The 19,697-nt window shown below is 46.8% G+C and overlaps 1 protein-coding gene across 8 annotated transcripts in view; it reads left to right on the top strand.

Moving 5' to 3' along the window:
- Window positions 1-20: 20 nt before the first annotated feature.
- UBAP2L (ubiquitin associated protein 2 like) overlaps window positions 21-19,697 on the top strand; it is a 30,511-nt gene continuing 10,834 nt past the window's right edge. For 3 of the 8 annotated variants that reach the window (XM_066337924.1, XM_066337923.1, XM_066337920.1), the window contains exons 1-13: window positions 21-77; window positions 3,992-4,121; window positions 4,675-4,752; window positions 5,891-6,001; window positions 8,485-8,653; window positions 8,980-9,075; window positions 9,801-9,846; window positions 10,274-10,386; window positions 11,952-12,026; window positions 15,399-15,451; window positions 16,917-17,002; window positions 17,444-17,615; window positions 18,437-18,638. In XM_066337924.1, coding sequence (XP_066194021.1) covers window positions 4,032-4,121; window positions 4,675-4,752; window positions 5,891-6,001; window positions 8,485-8,653; window positions 8,980-9,075; window positions 9,801-9,846; window positions 10,274-10,386; window positions 11,952-12,026; window positions 15,399-15,451; window positions 16,917-17,002; window positions 17,444-17,615; window positions 18,437-18,638 — 1,291 coding nt within the window. In that variant the 5' untranslated portion in view covers window positions 21-77; window positions 3,992-4,031. Of the gene's footprint in view, window positions 78-292; window positions 315-3,991; window positions 4,122-4,674; window positions 4,753-5,890; window positions 6,002-8,484; window positions 8,654-8,979; window positions 9,076-9,800; window positions 9,847-10,273; window positions 10,387-11,951; window positions 12,027-15,398; window positions 15,452-16,916; window positions 17,003-17,443; window positions 17,616-18,436; window positions 18,639-19,697 lie in introns of those variants that run through there. The other 5 variants (XM_066337925.1, XM_066337922.1, XM_066337927.1 and 2 more) reach the window with 3 other exon arrangements.

The following is a 19,697-nucleotide window of genomic DNA, read 5'->3' as shown; positions in this document are numbered from 1 at the left end:
CAGCGCGGGCAGCCCCGCCCCGCCCGGTCACGTGCTGGGGGCGGGGTCGGGGGAGTTGTCAGTGCGGGCGGACCCAGGTAAAGTTGCGGCGGTAGCGGCGGTGGCTCCGGTACCACACGGCCCCCGAACCCGTCCCTACTGGCTTCCGCCCCCGCCCCCTATCTGCCCGGCCTCGCCGCCTCCCGCCCACCCGGCCCCGCTGCGTCCGGTGCCCGAGGGGCGGTTCTGAGCCCCGCCGCCGCCGCCGCTGGGCCCCGCGCGGCCTAGTGGGCCGGGCCGTAGCCGGGGGCTGGCGTAGCGCGCGGCCGGCGCAGGTGAGGCGGGCGGGCGGGCTGGGTGCGGGCGGGGGGGTGAAATGGCGGCCGCGGCCATGAGGGCGGAAGCGGCCCGAACTCGCCCGCCTCTCCGTTGTGGGCCCGATGTGGGGGCTCCTGCCTGCCTCCGCCGGCGCCCTGCAGTTCGGTCTGGTCCGTCGCCTCATTGTGTGCCGCGAACTGGGCCGCGAGGTCGGGCGGCTCCGACCCTGTCGCGCTCTCGGGGCCCGCCCGTCCCCGCCGCTGCCGGCGGTAACAATGGGAGCCGTGCTCCCGCCCAGCCGGGCTCCTTGCGGGCCGCCAGGCCCGCTGCTGCCACCGCTCCTTGGTGGCGCTCCGGGGGCCGTGGCTGGGGTGATTCTACTGCCCACGTAAAATTCCCGTGCAACGGCGGTTCGGGGGTCCTGGAGGAGCCCCGGCCCGCGAGTGCCGCCCTGTTTCATGTCCTTCTATTCTGGTCTGGGGTCTCTGCTTGCGCCCTCCGGCCCGGGTGTATCCCCAGCAAACTGCTGCCCGTCGATACCAAGTTGGGGTCTCTGATGGTATATCCAGAAACATCTCCCTAAAAGCTCGTGCTTTACGTATACAGAATGACTCAGTTTGTGGCTACCATATCTTTGCTCTGGGGAAAAACTTCTCGCATTGATAACCCTCTTTTTGGTCCTCATTCTGCCCCGTGTGCAGGAAAAGCTTTGCCTTCTCTGAATCTTTAGTTTGGTGCTTTGGAGCTTTCTGCACATGTTAACTAAGCTTTGTTGGAATGGGGTGAGAATACCATTTTTTGGTACTAACACATCAGGGAAACTGGAACTGGGATGTACCAGGGCAAGCAGCAGCCAGCAGGTCTGGCACAGCCATGGGACCTACAGATCCTGGTTCTGAAACTGTAACTTACCTGACATTTCTAATAAAATGAACAATTTGTTACATTTTTGTATCCCCTCATTTTATGGAGATTCCACAGTTCACTTGTGTAGTTCTCCTCTTTAGACCTGGTAGGAAGGCAGTGCTGTGGTCTGAGAAGGAATGGGGCTAACAGCAAATGCTTCATTTGATGCAGTGTCTTTGACCAGCAGGTGTTGTAACCTGTAGCTGTGAAACTTCTTGTTTTCCCTAAGCCTTATACGAGTGCAGTGCTGTTGGCCTATGGTGTGACTGCTCCTCCATTTAACACTAATGCTCCAGTGTGGTTTGATCACCACTCATTTTAGCTGGACCTGCTCTTTTACCTCTTGGTGCATGTGTGCAGGTTAGCTCTTTCAAGAGAAGAGATGAAGTGCTTTTGATAAAAACAACTTTGACCTGGGAAACTTGCATGCAGCTGCAGGGCCAGCGCAGGCATTGGGGTAACTGCGTTCTGCAGTTCAATGTTGCCAGTGAGCTGATCTCAAGTTCCCCTGTTGAATAAGTTTCCAGTAGCCAAGTCCTCTTTCCTCAAGGCTGCTGTGGGGTCTACATGGGGACACCCCCTCACCTGGCAGCCTCAGTAGACTCAGGGTCTGGTTAAGGTTTTAATTGTAGATATTTTTCTTACGATTTTTTTTGCATGTTAAAGGACAAATGTTTGTATTACCAGTGGCAGTGATGCAGCTGGGCAGGGTGGAGCATGGCAACTGCTTAACAATGCCTGGACACTGCACAAGGTTTGGACTCAGTCTGCTGGACCTGCAGCCCAGGGAAGTTGCAGGTTGTGTTCCTATGGATATGTGGAATCACTTCCCTCTGGGACTGTGATCGGTTTAGTATGACAAAACGTGCATGAAACTTGGAACTGGAGGAAAGAAAAGAAATATATATACACCACAGGAATGGCACCTGCACAGAGGGGATGGCTAAGGATAAAAGGGTTTTTCTGCTCTGCCTTGGCAGAAGTGCAGGCTTGGTGCTCTTCCCCTGTATCTCAGGGGCTCCTGGTACCTACATAGGTATCTTGGATTGTTTCCTGATAGGGGACCTTGGCACTGTATAGCTGTGGAACTGTGATGTTAAGTTGCCATGAGGCATGGGTGGCTGTGAAGGGGAGAATTTTGAGGTTTTGTGAGTAGCTGCAGGAGCAATTGCACAGAAACTTGCTTACAGAGAAAGGCCAAGCATTGGTTGGAGCAGGTATGGGGATTGTGCATCTAGTGTAGAGGCAATGTTGGGGCCTCCCTGCTCTCAGGAGGAGTTTCTCACCCAGTTGAGTACTTGCACACTTGAACAGGAGATTCCCCAACTTTTCCTGTGCTATTTGCTAATGCTGCTTCTGAGCTTCGCTGCTTGACACCATGTTTCTCTCTGTGCTACCCTGCTCATGTACAGCAGTATTTCAGATTGGATCCTGCAGGTGTGATTGTCTTGCTGAACTTTTCTCCCTACTTCTACACTCTTGTCTGTGACTCCTTCCCATGTCCCTCCTGTCTGCTTGGGGCACAGCAGCAGGTCCTGCTGCTTTGGGGGAAGGCTTTGCAGTCATAGTAATGAAATACACAAATGTGAATTCTGTGGTTATTGAAATTTCAGGGACTCAGAAGCTGTGAGTCCTGAAAAGTGCTGTGGGATGTCCCTCACATCCTTTGTGCCTGGAAGGCACTAGAGAGGGTAAAACATCTACCCCTCCCAACACCCCCTACCCTGAGGCACAGTGTGAGGTTAGAAAACTCTGCTTGCTTTGGACACTCAGATTCTTCTTGGGATTTTTTTGCCTCAAGCAGTGTTATCTAACAGTGACTGTTATTCCTTGTAGACATCTTGTTCACTTTCTTGGTACATTTTTAATCAAGAATACTAAGAAAAACTTCATTTTTCCAGTTTGAGGGAATAATTTAAATAAGCAAAAATAGGCACTTCTGCAAGGGCAGTTTTTCCTTAAAACAAAAATTCCACAGACCTGAAGCACCATTTATTGCTGGAGCATTTTTGCTTCCCCTGCCCTGCTTTAAAGGCAAAAAAGGAGAAGGGGAAGTAGGTGATGTGTCTGAGGCTCTGAGATGCTCGTTTGTCCAAGTGAAGTTTCTTTGAAGCTTTTTTCAAGCTTTCCTGCTCCATTTGATGGCCACAGCCTCAGCTTGGGCACATGACAGATACATGCCCACTCACACATGTGTTTCAACAAGAAGTTGTAGAACTCTTTGCCTCAAGTCCAGGGAATGGCTTCAGACTTAAGGAGGGTCAATCTTGATTACCTGAGAAGCAGCTTTTTTCACAGTGAGGGTGGTGGGGCCCTGGCACAGCTTGCCCAAAGAAGCTGTGGCTGCTCCACCTCTGGAAGTGTTCATGGCCAGACTGGATGGGGCTTGGAGCTACCTGGTCTGGTGAGAAGTGTCTCTTCCCATGGTAAGGGAGTGGAACTGGATGAGCTTCAAGGTCCCTTCCAACCCAAACCAGTCTGTGAGGCTATGATCTTCCTTTGGCTTCTGGTGTCTGATTGCTCCCACCGGGATGCAGGTGATACTCTTGTTTGGAGCACTCTGCCATGGTATCCAGAGAGAAACCTCAAAAAGTACAAGGCTGTTTTGTGTTAGGAGCATGTGGTGATGGCAGCCTGGCCCGCTGTAGTTTTAGTGAAGTGGTGGTGGGGATGGGAATCTACAGCAGCCATCCTCGTTTTGTTGCCCTTGTGATTGTTCATTCTTGGTGCTGCCTTTTGTTTTTGGTATCTAACAGTTGGTTCTCTCTTCTCCCCTGACCCACTGCAGAGTTCTACCTTGTAAATACTGTTATTTGTATATACTGTAAATGATGACATCGGTGGGCACTAACCGAGCCCGGGGGAACTGGGAGCAGACACAGACACAGAGCCAGACGCAGCACAAGCAGCGGCCACAGGTAAGGGCAGCGTCCATAGAAACCAGGTGGCTTGTAGGTGGAGACCTGGCACTCCTGTCTGGTCCGGTGCTAACCTTACAAAGTCCCCATGTGTCACAAGGTGCTGCTACCAGAGCCAGGTTAATTGGGCAGCTGCTGACATTGGGGTTTCCATATCTGTCTCCAAGTGGGAGCCGCAGCTGGGATTTGGTTTTATTTCCATTTGTCCATTCCTCACACACTCTTAACAAATGCAAGTGGCTGAGAAGCCACTTGAAATGGGTCGTGGTGGTAAGGTCTGCCCCAAACCAGATGTTTGAGTGGCTGCTGCTTATCTGGTGCCATGAGGCCATGCAACAGTATATCCCTTTATTCCAGAACTCCTCTTCCTGCTCCTTCTTCATCTCTTTCTCCCTGGAGTTTTCCTTCTGTGACCCTTGTTTGTGCCTTCTCTTTGCTATACTGATTCCTTTCCACAGTTTCCAGAGAACTTAGGGTAGCACAGTGGCCTTTGGAGGATGGTTTGTACTGCAGCACTCTGACTATGTGCTCTGTCTCTCTCTGATTTCTTTAGGCTACTGCAGAACAGATTCGACTTGCACAGATGATTTCGGACCACAACGATGCTGACTTTGAGGAGAAGGTGAAACAAGTGAGTGTGGAAAATGAAGGCGAACTCTGACAGGAAGGCGAGATCACAGGCAGTACTGTGAATGCTGGTGGGGTGGGAGGGACACACCTGGCTGCTCCCTGAATTTCCTTGGACTGGCTTCATTAAGTTGTATCATAGCATAGTTTGGGTTAGTAGGGATGTTAAAGGGTATCCAGTTCCACTCCTGTGCTGTAGTGGTATCTTCCACTATCCCAAGCTGTTCCAAGCTTTGTCCAACCTGGCCTTGAACACTTCAAGGATGGGGCAGCCACAGCTTCTTTGGGCAACCTGTACAAGGGTCTCACCACCCTCACATGGAAGAATTTCTTCTCAATAGCCTGTATAACCCTGCCCTCTGGCACTGGGAAGCCATTTTTCTGTCCTATCACTCCAGGCCCTTGTCTAAAGTCCCTTTCCAGCTCTCTTGGAGCCTCTTTAGGCCCTGGAAGGGACTCTGAAGTCTCCCTGGAGCTTTTACTTCTGCAGGCTCAACGCCCCCAGCTCTCCCAGCCTGTCTCCAGAGCAGCTGTCAGAGCATCCCCATGATCTCCTCTGGACTCTTATCTAGCCAGCTCCTTGTCCTTCCTGTGCTGGGGTGCCAGAGCTGGAGGCAGCTCTGCAGGGGGATCTCAGCAGAGCAGAGGGGTAGAATCCCCCTCTTCACATGCTGCCCGCACTGCTGTGGGTGAGCCTAGGACAGCATTGGCTTTCTGGGCTCCCACTGCACATGGCCAGGTCATGTTAACTCCCTCCCCCAAGTCCTTCTCCTCAGGGCTGCTCTCTGTCCTTTTTCCCCCAGCCTATGTTTGTGTTTGGCATTGCCTTTATACAGGTGCAGCAACTTTTGCTGAACTATTAGCTCGTTTCTGCAGGTAACAGTGTTACCCTGAGACAATGAGGTTGTAGTGAAAGGAGAGTCATGGTGAAGCTGGTAACTTAAAAATTCACACTCTCAGTCACTTCTTGTTGAGGAACATAGTTAAGCTGAGAAGTCTGGGAGAGATTCCCTAGCCCTTCAATTTTTTATTGAAAGGTGTCTGGTCTAGGATTCAACTTGTTTGCCTCCTGAGAGACCTACAGAGATTTTGGTGCCATCTTGGTTTGGAACATGCTGACCGTGCTCTTGTTTTCTCTACAGCTGATTGACATAACAGGCAAGAATCAGGACGAGTGCGTGATTGCTCTGCATGACTGCAACGGAGATGTCAACAGAGCCATCAACGTGCTGCTGGAGGGCAATCCGGACACGGTAGGATTAGGTCCTGTAAATCTGGTGAGGCCTAGTTCATTGTAGCTGCATATTTGGAGGTGAGGCATCCAGTAATGTCAAGATAAGGAGAGCCACTATGACTTACTAGTTCCACAGGAGTACGCACAGTTGTGACTGTGACCTGGCTGCTGAATGCTGCTCTCTCTGGGTTTGCACAGGCTGTGAGAATGGCCCTAGGTGTGAAGGAATAGAGGAGAAAATGCCATAAATAATTTCCTTCCTATTACTTTTGAATCTAAGCAGTTCAGCAATAGTATAGTGGCATCTCTATGTGCTTTCACACCAGTGAGCGTGAAGAAACTTAGCTTTCCCCACCAGACTGTTGAAGTAACCTGCATTGTAAGGCAGGTGTGCATCAGCTGTAGTTCCTGTCTGTGAGAACAATGTGTTTTTTGTGTCTCTGGCCTAAAGATTCATTCCTTAGTGATGCACTGACTGGCTTCTGTCCTGCTGCCTGTGCCGTGGTTTTGAGGGCTTTTTTTGCTGTTTGTTGGTGTGGAGTTGGGCTTGGTTGTTGTTTCTCATGCAGGTGCTTGTCTCAGGCAAGCTGAGGTCAGCCCCAAGAACAAGAGTGCTTGCTTAGAAAGAGCCTTCCACCTGCATGCAGGTTGTCATCCTTTTTGTGACAAAGACAGTGGAGGTGCAAGTACTGTTACAGCCCCAAGAAAAAGCCTATGAATGTGAGATCTTTCCAAACCACTGCTGATATCACATAGCTTCCTGGCACCCTGGTTTGGTTGGAGCCAACTCAACTTCGAGTTGAGAATCTAAATACCATTTTAGAATATTATGCTTTAGCTCTTTTTTTTTTTTTTTTTTTTTTTTTTTTTTTTTTTTTTTTTTTTTTTTTTTTTTTTCCTTCCTGTGATAAGGGGGTATGTGGATGAGCTGGACACCTCAGACTATATTTTGTGCATCGCAGCTGCTCCCCAGTGTCTGATTCTCTGCTTGCTTTGGCTTCAGACAAGTTTGGTACAGCATGTGTGTGTTCCTCCTTGTCTTTAGAAAGCCTTTTCCATTGACAACTGAATAAAATAACTTTTGGAAAATGCTTTTAGAAAAGTGATGTGCATTGCTGAGGCACAGCTCTGCCATGACTGTATTCTCTTCCACATCTCTTGTAATCAGTGACTTCTAGTCAGAGAACAAACCCCTGCTATCAGAGCAATTTAATTGCCTAGAGAAACACATTACTCATAAGAGTAACATGCAGGACAGTGTGCAGGACATGGTGCTGTGTAGCAGCACCTCCTTTATTGGATGAGCATCACGAGGCATCTCTATGGCCCTGTAGGGCAGGGCCATAGAGAGGCAGCATGGAGCTGGCAGAGGAAGTGCTGGGCTGCTACTGATCCAGCCCAGTGGCCTTGCAGTTACAGCATCACTGAGCACAGGCAGCCCCTGCACTGCCATTGGTCAAGCGCCTTGGAGCTGCTTCTGGCCTGGATCCAGTTTATGCAGCAATCCCAGAAAGGGGATTTTCTTAAAAGAAACAGACCTGTTACTTGCTTGGGTGCTCTGGTGCTGAAGACAGCTTACCTGCTTAGCTAGATATTAGTAATGAACCATGTTTCAAACAGTAAAAGAGCAAGTATGAGCTTAGCATTAGATTAGATTTGGTTAAAAAAACACCATTTACTTAAAAAAATGTCTACTTGGAATACTGTATTTTTAAAGTTTATTTCTGAGCCAAATACCTATGAAGAAAGACTTTGGAAGCCTTGGGTTTGATGGCAGTTTGTGCCACTGTGTTGTTGGGTTTTTTGTCACTGTTCCTGCATGCTACTGTTCAAACCCAGCTGTCTGACAGTTGTGTTTTCAGGTGATTGTCTATGACTTAAGACTATTTCTTAATGGTTCTAACAGTGTGCAGCATCAGTTTGAGTATGAAACCACAGCAGCTGTCAAAAAATACATGACAGTAAGCTGGAGGCAGACTTAACATTTTGCAGTTGTACTTGCCTGTTGCCTAAATTCTGTGATGCTTCTATCCATCTGAGATGATATTTAGGGAAGAGGTTTTGTTAATAACTTATCTGCAGAAAGAACTTACCCAAATGCTGACTGCAGATCACTATGAAACGTTTACCTGGGTTATTCTGAGAGCTCCTGGTGACCTATGTGAAATGGCAGGCTTTTTTTCCCCTAAGCAAGGTAAATTTATCCATGCTTTGAATTGTAGAAGTATCATGCCCTCTCTATTGAAGAATTTTAGTAGAACTTTGCAGAAATAGAATAACTCATCTGTTACCTCAGACTGCATGCCAGTCAGCTCTAAGAAAGCTTGCCTCAAAGATGTGCTGTATGTAAACTGGTAGACTCCTTAAAAAAATTCTCTGGAAACCATTTTTGTGGAGACTCCTGTTATGTTCTCTGTTGCATGTTTAAATCTTTGTGTATTTACACCTTTCATTAATCTGTGATTAATTTAATTAATTTCTTTCCTCTTGGCAAACCTTCAGCATTCCTGGGAAATGGTTGGAAAGAAGAAAGGTGTCTCAGGACAGAAGGAGAGTGGACAGACAGAACCCAGTGAAGAAAGCAAAGAAAACCGGGATCGGGAGCGGGATTTCAGCAGACGACGTGGTGGGCTGCCAAGGCGAGGGCGAGGTGCCACCCGTGGAAGAGAATGTATGGACCTGCCCTTTAATAACCCACAAAACCCTCACACTAAAGCACTTTATGCTTCGTAACAGCTATCAGTGGAGCTTTATGGGCAGACATATCTTTGAGAAAAACCACCCATGTGCATTTGCAGATCTGGTTAATGGCCCGCTGTCTCAGATGATTCTTTGTGTGATGCCCACTTACCATGAGCTTAAATCAAAAGTTCAGGGAGCATGTGTTGATGTGCTCCCCCACACAGCCACTGCATTTTGAGGTTTGAGATCTGGTCTAGTATTCCTGCTAAAGCAGGATGAGTCTTGAAATTGTCTTTGCATTGTTCTGTCTTTCAGTTCGGGGCCAGGAGAATGGACTAGATGGTGGTAAGAGTGGAGGATCTTCTGGAAGAGGCACGGAAAGAGGGAGGCGGGGACGCGGCCGAGGCCGAGGTACACATGGGATATGAGGTCCCCTGGGGGTAGGAGCAGAAGAATTATATCAGTGAATCTATCTCCCATGAGGTTCCAAAGCTTCTTTTATGGGAGGAATTGCCAAACTGAAAATGTGCACTTGATTTTTCTGTTCTTGTGCTTACTTTTAGGGCCTGCATGTTGCTTTCCCATCTTAAAGATGCTAGAAACAGCACCTAGTGCTTGCACAGAGTTAGAAAAAAAATCACATCCACAGAGTTAGAAAAAAAAATTGTGCCTTATTACAGAGGTAGGAAGTTGAACAACTCAAGGTTGACTACTTTAGCAGGCGGTCCAATGGCTTGTTAGCAACAGAACTTGCATCCTCATCATTCTGGCACAGGTATCTGAGCACCACCACTGGCTTGGACTTTAAATACTTGGGACAGAAATTAATTTTGCTCCAAAATACGCTGCTTAGGAATTGTTGCTGAGGTCACATACTGCAGAAATCAGAACCTAGGGTCCAGTACCTATGGTTTGTGCCAGCTGGAAACCTCATCTGAGCCTGGAATGATGCATTACTAATCAGGCTGCCAGCCAGCTGAGGTCGCTCCCATACATTGAAAGATGTTGCTGGCAATCCCATCAACCCAGGAAGATCCTCTCCACTTTTGTATTCTGGGCATCAGAACTCTCTATGTTGTTCAAGTGTTTCTTTTCCCAATGATGTAGAGTGAAAAAGCATGTGTGTATATTTACAGGTGGCTCTGGACGGCGAGGGGGAAGATTTTCTGCCCAAGGCATGGGGTAAGTTTCACTGACACAAACTACAGCAAAACCAGAAGTCTGTGCATGAATGGTGCAGTTTGTGTCAGTCATTTCTATTCCCTTTTTTTTTAATTTTATTTTTTTAATTGATTTGGTTTGGTTTTGAGGGTTTTTTTTGGTGTGGTATGTTTTTGCATGCCCTTTTGTGCCGTCTTTTTGCCTTTTTTTTTTTTTTTTTTTGCTTGGTTTGGGTTTTTCTTATGTTTTGGGTGGTGGGGTTTTTTTTTTTTTGTTAGTAAGGCCCAACATATGCATCATGGTAACTTACATTTGGGATGACTGGTGTAGCTGAAGCATCTCTCTGCTGAGAGAACTGCCTGGTGATATGTGTTATGGTCTGAATAAAATCAATTGTTTTCAAAACACTTTGGCAGAGTGAACATTTCCATTCTCATATTTCTTATAGAACTTTCAACCCAGCTGACTATGCTGAGCCAGCCAGCACAGATGAGAACTATGGGAATAGCAACAACAACACGTGGAACAACACTGGGAGCTTTGAGCCGGATGATGGCACAAGTGAGTGTCTTTGCATGCATGTGTGCTGGTTTGTATTGAGAGCATGAGTGGATTTTGCATCCATTCAGTTGCAATGAGAACATTCTAGGCAGGTCTTAGGCTCAGGGGTGGAGGAACAGGTTTTTGGTTCAGAGATGGATTTCAGTGACCCTGATGCTTTGCACCCTTTGCACATTAGAAATGGGAGCTGGATGATTGCTCTGGGATGAGCTTGTGGGTGCTGTTGCCCAACAGAGGCACAAGAACACTCACATCTATTTGTTTTTCTGTAGAAACCATGCTACTGCTTGAAAAGGTGTTTTTTATAAACTGCATCGTGATAAGCAGATACAAGATCTCCCAGTGTTGGGTATATTCTCCAGAGAATTACTCTGAGTCAGATGTATTGCTCTTCATTTTGATACTGGGAGCAATTTTTCTTTCATGGTCACCTTACTCAAACCATGGTGGGATAGGACTTTGTTACAGAAATGAGCTACAAGCAATTCTGCTTCTTTCCCTGTTTGAAGCAAACATGTGTGCTGGGTGATTCTGAACACCCAGCTGCCTCTGCACATTCTCCTGCACTGGGTTTTGTTTCTCGTATGCACAATATTAAGGCACAGGTGAACTCAGATTTTGCAGTGTGAGAATGGGACAGTCACAGTCCTTGGCTGTAAGTAGCCTATTGTAAGGGGAGGTGGGGGGAGCAGGGCTAATTGGTGGTTTTGTAGTCTTTTTTGTGGAGGAATCTTGCACCACTGCAAAGTCAAACTATTTTTCCACAATTACTGAGTATTTAAGTAAATACCATGTCTTGGGTATAAGAAGCATCCACACCTGTGTTAGTGGTGCTTTAGGCCACTTCTGTACTTCTTGGTTTTGCTGAAAAACTGATAGGTTTAGAAAGAGAGATTTAAAGTTCTGTTAACTGAGATATCTTTTACTGCATACTGTTGGTGTCAAGGAGAGGGGTGGGGGTGGTTTGTGTTTTCATGGGTTTTGTTTGGGTTTGGGGTTTTGTTCAGTTTTGTTTTTTTTCCTTCAGAAAACAGCTATTGTAGAAGGAGGGTGTTTTTGTGAAACACCATCAAGCAGAGTGATGATCTTTTTGGCAGCTGAGAAGGGATTTTCAATCCCAGAGGGACTAGTGTGAGATTGTGTTTGAGGCAGTGAGTGTGAGTGCCTCCTCAGAAAAAGGATGGGAGTGGACAAGCTCTGTATGCTGGAAGTTAAACGGTCTAGTGGGAACAGGCTTTCTAGTGGGAGACAGAATGGTGCTCTTTTTCCTCTGTTGGTGTTTTGTGGAATTGTGGAATGAAGTGGGTTAGAGTGTGGTTAGGGGGAACTGAAGATTATTCAGATGAACACCTCAGTTTTGCTGTAGTACTGCTGCACAGCTGTAAAGTTTATTGTGCAACAACACTGGTCACCTCTGTTGTTTTGTTTCCAATTTAGTAGCCACAGGCATCTCTTTAAATTAATAATATCCACAGGTAGAATTTGACTGGTGTTACATGGGGGCAATGAAACTCGAAGTCAAAATTTCACTGGTTGTCTTTGTTTTCTTTTTTTTTTTGTTTCAGGACTTGATTTCATTGGGGGTGAGGGGTCAAATTATCCCCGAAAATTTGACACTGCTCCTGGTACGATACATCCAGGTGCACTAACTGCCCCGGATACCTTTACTGTATAGCTTTTTTTAAAAATCTGAAATATCTGTGGATATGTCATTCTTTACTCTCTTAATTTGTTAATTTTAATTAATATATGACATTTGTTCTGACTGTGCTTTTACTAACACTGACAGCTTGAGTGTAAATTGAGAGAGGCTAACACCAATTATCCTGTGGATTATGCAAATTTTAACTTCTGCCATTGCTTCTCGATCGCCAGAGCAGCTCTGTTTCTGCAGAGCTGGTGACATAGAATCCTACCCGAGGGCAGAAGTGTGAAGCAGCTCAGTCATATTCTCTGTCTCACATCCCGAAAGCTGTGACTTGCTGTTGTCCCTGTGCCATTCTGATGGCCTCCCTGCTGTTCCTGCTTAGGGTCACAACACTGCTGCAAGGGCACTTGGTCTGGCTGAACTCTCTCTGCGCTTTGCCTCTACTCACAGCTGCTGCTGGGTGAGCAGTGCCCAGTGAGTGGCTGCTCTGGTATGCTCAGGCTGCCTGGCTGCTCCTCTTCACCTCCCTGCAGTTGAAGACAATGGTGGATTTTGAGATGACAGGGATGCTTGATAGCAAAGCTGCTCTCTCTGCCTGGCCATTTTATTTCCTGCTCTTATACTGTTGTCCTTATGAGGCCAAGAGATGCCCCTGAGATTATGCAGTTTGCCTTACCTATATAGAATTCTGTTGGTGTCCATAGTAAGGCAAACATCCTGTTTGACTGTCTCTTCCATCTAATCTGAGGTTTTGAATTTGAGGCTAAGGGACCTTCCAGAAGAACTTGCCACTTGACTCTTGAAGGTCAGGGCAGGAGGAGAGAAGTGTTGAGGCTGAGGAGTCTCTCCTGCAAGGGCCCAAAAGCAGTCAGGCAGGCATACTGTGGAGTGCTTCTACTGTGTTGGAGCATTTCCTGGTTCTCACCTTGGGGTTAATCTTTAACTTCCACAGTAGCACAAGGCCATCTGATCCAGCACTGCTGTTGTGATTTTGCTGCCCTTTGGCTTTGTTTAAATTAACATTCCTTTGAGGTGCAGAGTGCGGGCTTTTGGGTCTGTTGTCTTCCTAGTGCAGGTGACAAGCCTGGATCCAGTCCTTGAGAGACAGCTGACTGCCTGCTGGGCTGTGGGAGGAGCAAGCTGGGTGGTTATCTCCCAGTTTAAAATGGAGAGTGTATTTGAGGAGGGATTTGAAACACTTGGAGACACAATGGGATTTTTTTTTCCTTCACCACATTCATATATGCACATGTTGTTGGCTTAATGTTATTTTTTCCTCTTTTTTTTTTGTTTGAGGAGCTTAAAGACCAGCAGCTTTTTGAAGGGCTTTCTGAAAGCAGAGAGGAAGGCTTGCTGTTCAGAAGGCCACTTTTCTGAAATGGTGTTAGAAGGCTCAGGGTATTGCTTTAGTTGTAGCTCTCTCCTTCAGAAGAGCTTGATGGGCAGTGATACAGTTGGTTTCTTTAAAAAACTTCCCCATGCTGTACTAGTTGGGAACTTTCTAGAATGTTCCTGTTGAATACCCAGTTATACATCACAGGTCTTTGATTCTCCATCTGCCACTTTGTGTATGGGGAGCTTGAGCTGTGCTGAGTCAGTGTCCAGTATATGAGAAGTAGACTTGCTAGGAAAGCCCTTTCAATGGCTGTTCTTCCATCTGCAGGGTTTCCTTTTGCTTTTAGTGCTGCTTTTCTTCTTATTTTCTCCAAACAAACAAGATTTAAGAGCCCCATGCTATGTTCCTGCATGCACAAACTCTTCTTGGGGCAACTCTCCGGTCTTCCTGCTCTCTGGGCCAGCTGCAGGTACATCCAGCTCCCACTTCACCTCTTGAGTAAGGCTTGGGCTAGAATAATCTTTCTGATCCCTGAAAATTTGGAGAGCAGCCTTCCTGCTACTTCTGTGAGGGCACCAAAAATCTAAGGTGCCCTCAGCAGGTTTTAGGTTCCTGCACTTCAGATGTTTTGCATTGAATTTGTTGATGGTTCTGGCTGTGGAGGAAGGGGTAGTGTGCCTTAAGACTCCTGGCACTCTGGCAGGTGTTGCTGTATTAATATTTGTGTTTCTTGAATATATAAAAGAGTAAATCCTGGGAGACTTTCTGAATTAGTTCAACTCATCAAGCAAGACAAAAAGGCAATGAAAAAATAATAGTTCACTGATACTTATTTCATGCACTAAATCCCCCAAGTCTAGACAAGCGGTTGTTTAAATACACAGGTGAAGTCCATATGGTGGGATCTGTGTCCTGCAGAAGAGCTCAGAAGGCTCTCCTTCCCTACGTGCTTTGTTTTATGCTATGTAAAAGGGTTGATACCAACTTGTTCCATCCAGTAAGTGTCTTCAGGATTAACCCTGTTGATGCTCTCAGATTTTCTTGATCTGGTTTGTGTGGACTGAAAACAAAATGGGACTGGCTTTATGCGCTGAGGTTTCTTGAGAGCTCCTGCTCTCTTCTCAAACCAAATTTTAGTTGTTAAATGGAGTCTGAAACTGCCATATAATATTTGAAGTGCAGAGGTTAAACTGTGATGGGAGTGAGGATTGGAACAAGTTGAAAATGCAGCCAGGCAAAACTCTTATTTTCTGATAAATTTTTGCTTGCTTAAATTGTGCTGTGTTGGATTGCAGCTGAGGTTTCCTGCTCTTCTCCCTGGTACTTCAACTGCACACTTTGAAACTACCTCTGAAACTGGTCACAAAAAATGCAGGAATTGCTTAGTCCCATAAATTTTCTTTTCTGAATCGCATTTGCCTGAGCACAGGAGGTTCTGGAGTGCTGAGGTTTCAAGACTTTTTTTTTTTTTTTTTTTTTTTTTGGGGGGGGGGGGGGGATGGTTGGGAGATGAATCATGGGAATGGCTCAGTTATCCTTAAGTTTTATAGAAACTTGGGTTTTACCTGGGTGATAAGATCCTGTGCCAGAGCTGGCAGGAGGCCCATGAGGGAGGTGCTCTGTCTGAGCTGCTGGGGTAACACTGACTGCTTCCTGGTGCACAAACCTACAGCTGCTGCAGTTCAAGGGGAAGCCAGGGAAATGACAAGGGGAGGCTGGGAATAGTGCTGGGCTTCCTTGCAGAGCTCAGATTCCCTTTTGGGTGCTGGGAGGGTGTGCATTGCCCTATCTGCCATCCCAGCAGTCCCTCTTTCATCCTGGCCTGTGCCAGCAAAGCAGGGGTGATCCCATCACAGTACCTTGACCGTGAAATGTGGCTTGAGACTTACTGCTTTAACTTGTCTTGGCAAATAGATTGGCAAATAGAAATCCTCCTGGCTGCCTGCAAAGCTCTCCGGTGCTCCCCTAGCTGTTGGAGGTAGAGCTTTGATGCATCCATAACTTCTGTACCTGTTGTTGTCCTTATAGGTGCATGGAGGGCAGCGACAGAAGAATGGGGCACAGAGGACTGGAATGAAGATGTAGGTATTTTCTGAACCCATCTCCTCTGTGCATCTGCCAGCAGGCTGCTGTCCTGTCTCTACACACAGAGCTGCCAGGGGAGCTCAAAGCCCATCCTCCCCAAACTGGACAGAACCTCAGGCAGGCTCCCAAGCTCCAGGAGCTGTGATGAATAAGTAATTGTTGCATCTTCTACAGGATATGTGTTATAGAGCTTGTCATAGGAGCCCAAGACAGGAAGGTATCTCCTGGGGCATTGAGGCTGGTCCTCTCAGTTCCTGTAACTGCAAGATGGAATTCTTCCAAAAACTGGCCTGAGTCCATACAGGATTCTTGTTCTACACCTCTGGTGGAGTGGCAGCTGGGGAAGGTTTGCCTTTGATCACACCAGCAGCAGTTTCGTGGTTTTATGCACACCGTGTGCCTCCTTGTGATTTGGATGGAAGAGAAGCTCTTGACTTTACCTTCTGATGGGCTCTTTGGTGTGTCTCACCACCTTGTGTTCTCTACCTGACGTCTCCTTCAGGAGAGAATGGACTTAGTTAGCATGTTCTGTTAATGCCTATCTATAAGTTTCTTCTGAAATGCACTTCAGTCACTCTCCAAGTCAAGGAAGGACGTCTGTTTTTGCAAATGGGAGCAGGGTTGGGCATGTTAGTATGATTGTTAGTTTTGTGTGCTCATTTTTGCTCAGCCAACAGAATGGACAAGCATGGTAAGCATTTTTTATTTCAGGCATCACCTGAGGGAAGCACTACTGCTGTGTTTGGAGATATGAGCAGCTTTTCTTTGTTTAGTCAGGTCTCTGCTAGAAGGGAGCTTCTGAGAGCCTTTCTTACCTACAGTGTGTGTGAGATGCTCCCAGGAGTTCTGGATTAACTTTATAAACTCTGGCAGTTCAGTTTGTAGCAGCTCCTCAGTCTGGAATAGAAGCTGTTCATGTTCAGATATGTTTCAGGCTATATCACAAGTCATCACTAACCCTCCACCAGTTTATGAGGCATTTTATTTTCCCTTCCATAGCTGAAGTAGATCTTTTAGTCTGAGTATCCAAGTGAGCCCAGATCATTGGAAACTTAGCTATGGATCCAGAGTTTCTCTTTGACTTCACTACCAGTGCTTGCACTTACCTGTGCAGGGACTTTTGGAGGTCTGTGCTGCATGCCATTGACTCAGAGCAACAGCCCAAGATCCCAGGGCAGCCCTAGGGGATTTGTGGACTATGGGAAATTTGTAGAAGGATTTGAGAGGGTTTTTTTTCTCCCCACTGGCAGAGCAATTTGTGCACTTACCTGAGAAGAAACAAATGAAATAGAAGTTGATTCTGGTAGGAGCCAAGTGCTAGAGAAGTTTCAGTCTAAGCATTTGAATTTCTTGAGTTTTTCTCTGGCTGTTCATCTCAAACATTCATGTGCTTTGTGTCATAGGGACTGTTAGGAGGTGCTGTTCTCACTTCTGTATTCTTTTTTCTTTTTTATCTTTCAGCTGTCAGAGACAAAGATCTTCACAGCCTCCAATGTGTCTTCAGTGCCTCTGCCTGCCGAGAATGTGACAATCACAGCTGGACAAAGGTGAGAGCCCATGGTGATGCTATTTACCTGGGAAAAGTAGCATATGCGTCTTGGAGCAATTTGCCATCTTCAACTAAACCTTACTAGCTAGCTAAGATGCAGCAGCTCTGAATGAGATGAAATGGATTTAAATGGAAGAGTTCACTTAGTAGTGTTTGGGCCTTAATCCTGGATTAGAATTTTCCTAAGCTTTATTGCTAGTTCTTCAGGTTTGGGGGCATTTTGCTGTGTTAAATTAATGTAAAGCATGGTTTAAAATCAAAGGCCATGCAGGGTCGTGCTTGGTCAGTCTGTCTTTTTGAGGTTGCTACTGGCAGTTATGAGTTAATGTTCTGCAGATTTCTTCAATTTGTAAAGTAAAAGCTGTGAGGCTGCAGGGGGAACACTGTTTGAATGTAAGCGGGAACTTCTGGTAACCTCAGTGGGCCTTTGTCTACCCAGAATTGATCTCGCAGTCCTGCTAGGAAAGACACCCTCTTCTATGGAGAATGAGTCAACAAACCTGGAATCATCCCAGACTCCTTCCCTGGCACAGCCACTGGTGTTCAGCAATTCTAAGCAGAGTGCTCTATCCCAGCCGGCATCTGGAAACTCCTTCTCTCACCACAGCATGGTAAGGAAATGCTGGTCTCTGCCAGTGGGTGTTTGGCTGAGGTTGCTTATCCCCTGTTGTCTGTTTGGGTAATATAGGAAATACAGTCCTGATGCTTGCTGCTTGGGGCTGTTAGAGCCAAATAATTTGCTAGTCTGCTTTAAAAGTTCATTGCTCAATCTGAAATAATTGTGATAATTCCTCCCCTGCTGCCCTTGTCAGATTTGCAACACATGCTTCATTCCTGCTTAAAGGAAAGAAAAAGCTCTTTTGGTCCAGGACTTACCATTCCAACAATTTGAGAAACAGAACTGGTGGGATGGAATGCTGGCATCTGCTGACAGGAGGAGGGAGACATTGAGTCAGGGATGTGCATAGACCTGGGCAGATGCTGGTTTGTACAACTTAAGCAAAAAGAAATAAAAATTGTTTACTTAATGGTGCAGTAGTTGAGGAAGGGGTTTCAAAACCACATTGACTATAAAGCCAAGATATCCTGGTGTTTCTCTTTTAGTGCAACTAAATGGATGAGAATAATTTAGTACATTTTTTAAGATCCTGTGTGTTAACTTCCTCTGTAATGCCCTGTGACATGGTATCGTGGCATGGGCTGGGCAAGAGATGATGATACCTGTGTTCACACACGATGGAGGCTGGGAAAGAAATGTGAGCCCTTCCTGCCAGCAAGTGTGTGTGCATTTGGAGCTCAAGAGTGTTGAGCTGAGGCATCCAGTGAGAAGCAGCAGGGTACAGTGTGTTTGGGCTTATGTTATGTACCTGTCCTCTGAGCCAAGTTCCAAGCCATGGGAGACATTGACTTTATCTCCTTGCTGAAATTGCAGGTGAGCATGTTGGGGAAAGGATTTGGAGATGTCGGAGAGGCCAAAGGCAGCAGTACTACAGGGTCGCAGTTCCTGGAGCAGTTCAAGACAGCCCAGGCACTGGCTCAGCTGGCAGCTCAGCATACCCAGCCTGCTGGGGGCACCACTGCTGCTTCCTGGGACATGGGATCCACCACACAGACCTCGTCTCTGGTGCAGTACGGTAAGGAAAAGCAGCGTGGCTCCCCAGAGGAGAACTGTAGAGGCACGCTGTGAGCAGCGGTGGGAGGGATTCAGCAGAGGATCTGTTCACAAGTTCACAACCAATTTAGCTGAGCTGGAAAAATTAAGAGAGCTCTGTGGGTGAGAACAAAATGTAATAGTGTGTGAGTCTATAACTGTTCTTTGTACTTGAAACAGTTGAGTCTGCCATTCCACACAGTTTCAGGGCCAGGGATCTGGTGTTCCTAAGCCTCTCAGAGTCTGCAGAACTACTTCCCAGTGTAAAGCTGTGCCAGAAAAAGGTCTGAAAGGGCACCTCTGGAGAACAGCTCCCAAATACAGCTTGTGTCAGTCTCCTCTCCGTGCTGAGCTCCTATTATCTTTTAAGGGAATTTTAAGGGGATTTGCTCTTAAATGCCAAGAAGTAACTCTGTCTCTGGGCTGGCATGAGGGAACAAACAGGGATTGAGAGGCTCTTTTCAGATGAGAAGCTGAGTTTTGCTGTGTTTGAGTGCTAGTGTCATTTTCTTCAGATTGTGCTTGTTACGGGGAAGTGGCTCTGGTTCAGATCCAAGCTAAAGAAAAATTGAGCCCTGTCCTAGTGACTGTCAGTATTGGCAGTTTCTGATCTTCTCAGACCAGAAGTCTCAGAGGAGAGTCACAGAGAATAGGAGTTGGATTTGAATAAACTATGGAAAGGCTTAGTCAGAAGAGGAAAGGTGGTGCAAAGACCCGGGGGTAGGCAGCCTCAAGGACTGATGTTGCTTAGAGATACCTAGTCCCTGCAGGGGAAGGAGGAGGCAATGATATGCAGGAATGTTAACAGACGGGGGAAGGAAGTGGCCTGCAGGACTCTGACATGCAGTGTCTCCACATGAGGGACTCTGGAGCCCAGCTTTTCTTGGAGAATGGAGGACTTCTGCCTGCAAGCTGGCTTTGTCCTGTAGGGATGGTGGACACAACTGAGGGAACAAGTGTTTAAAAAGGCTTGGCATTGATGGTGGTGAGAGCATGAGGCTGGGAGCAGAGATGGTTAAGTTCTCTGCACTCTAACAGGCTT

The sequence above is a fragment of the Sylvia atricapilla genome, chromosome 30 (assembly GCF_009819655.1).
Source record: "Sylvia atricapilla isolate bSylAtr1 chromosome 30, bSylAtr1.pri, whole genome shotgun sequence".
NCBI classification, from domain to species: domain Eukaryota; kingdom Metazoa; phylum Chordata; class Aves; order Passeriformes; family Sylviidae; genus Sylvia; species Sylvia atricapilla.
Note: the sequence above shows the minus strand (reverse complement) of the source record. Positions and strands in the feature narration are given on the sequence as shown.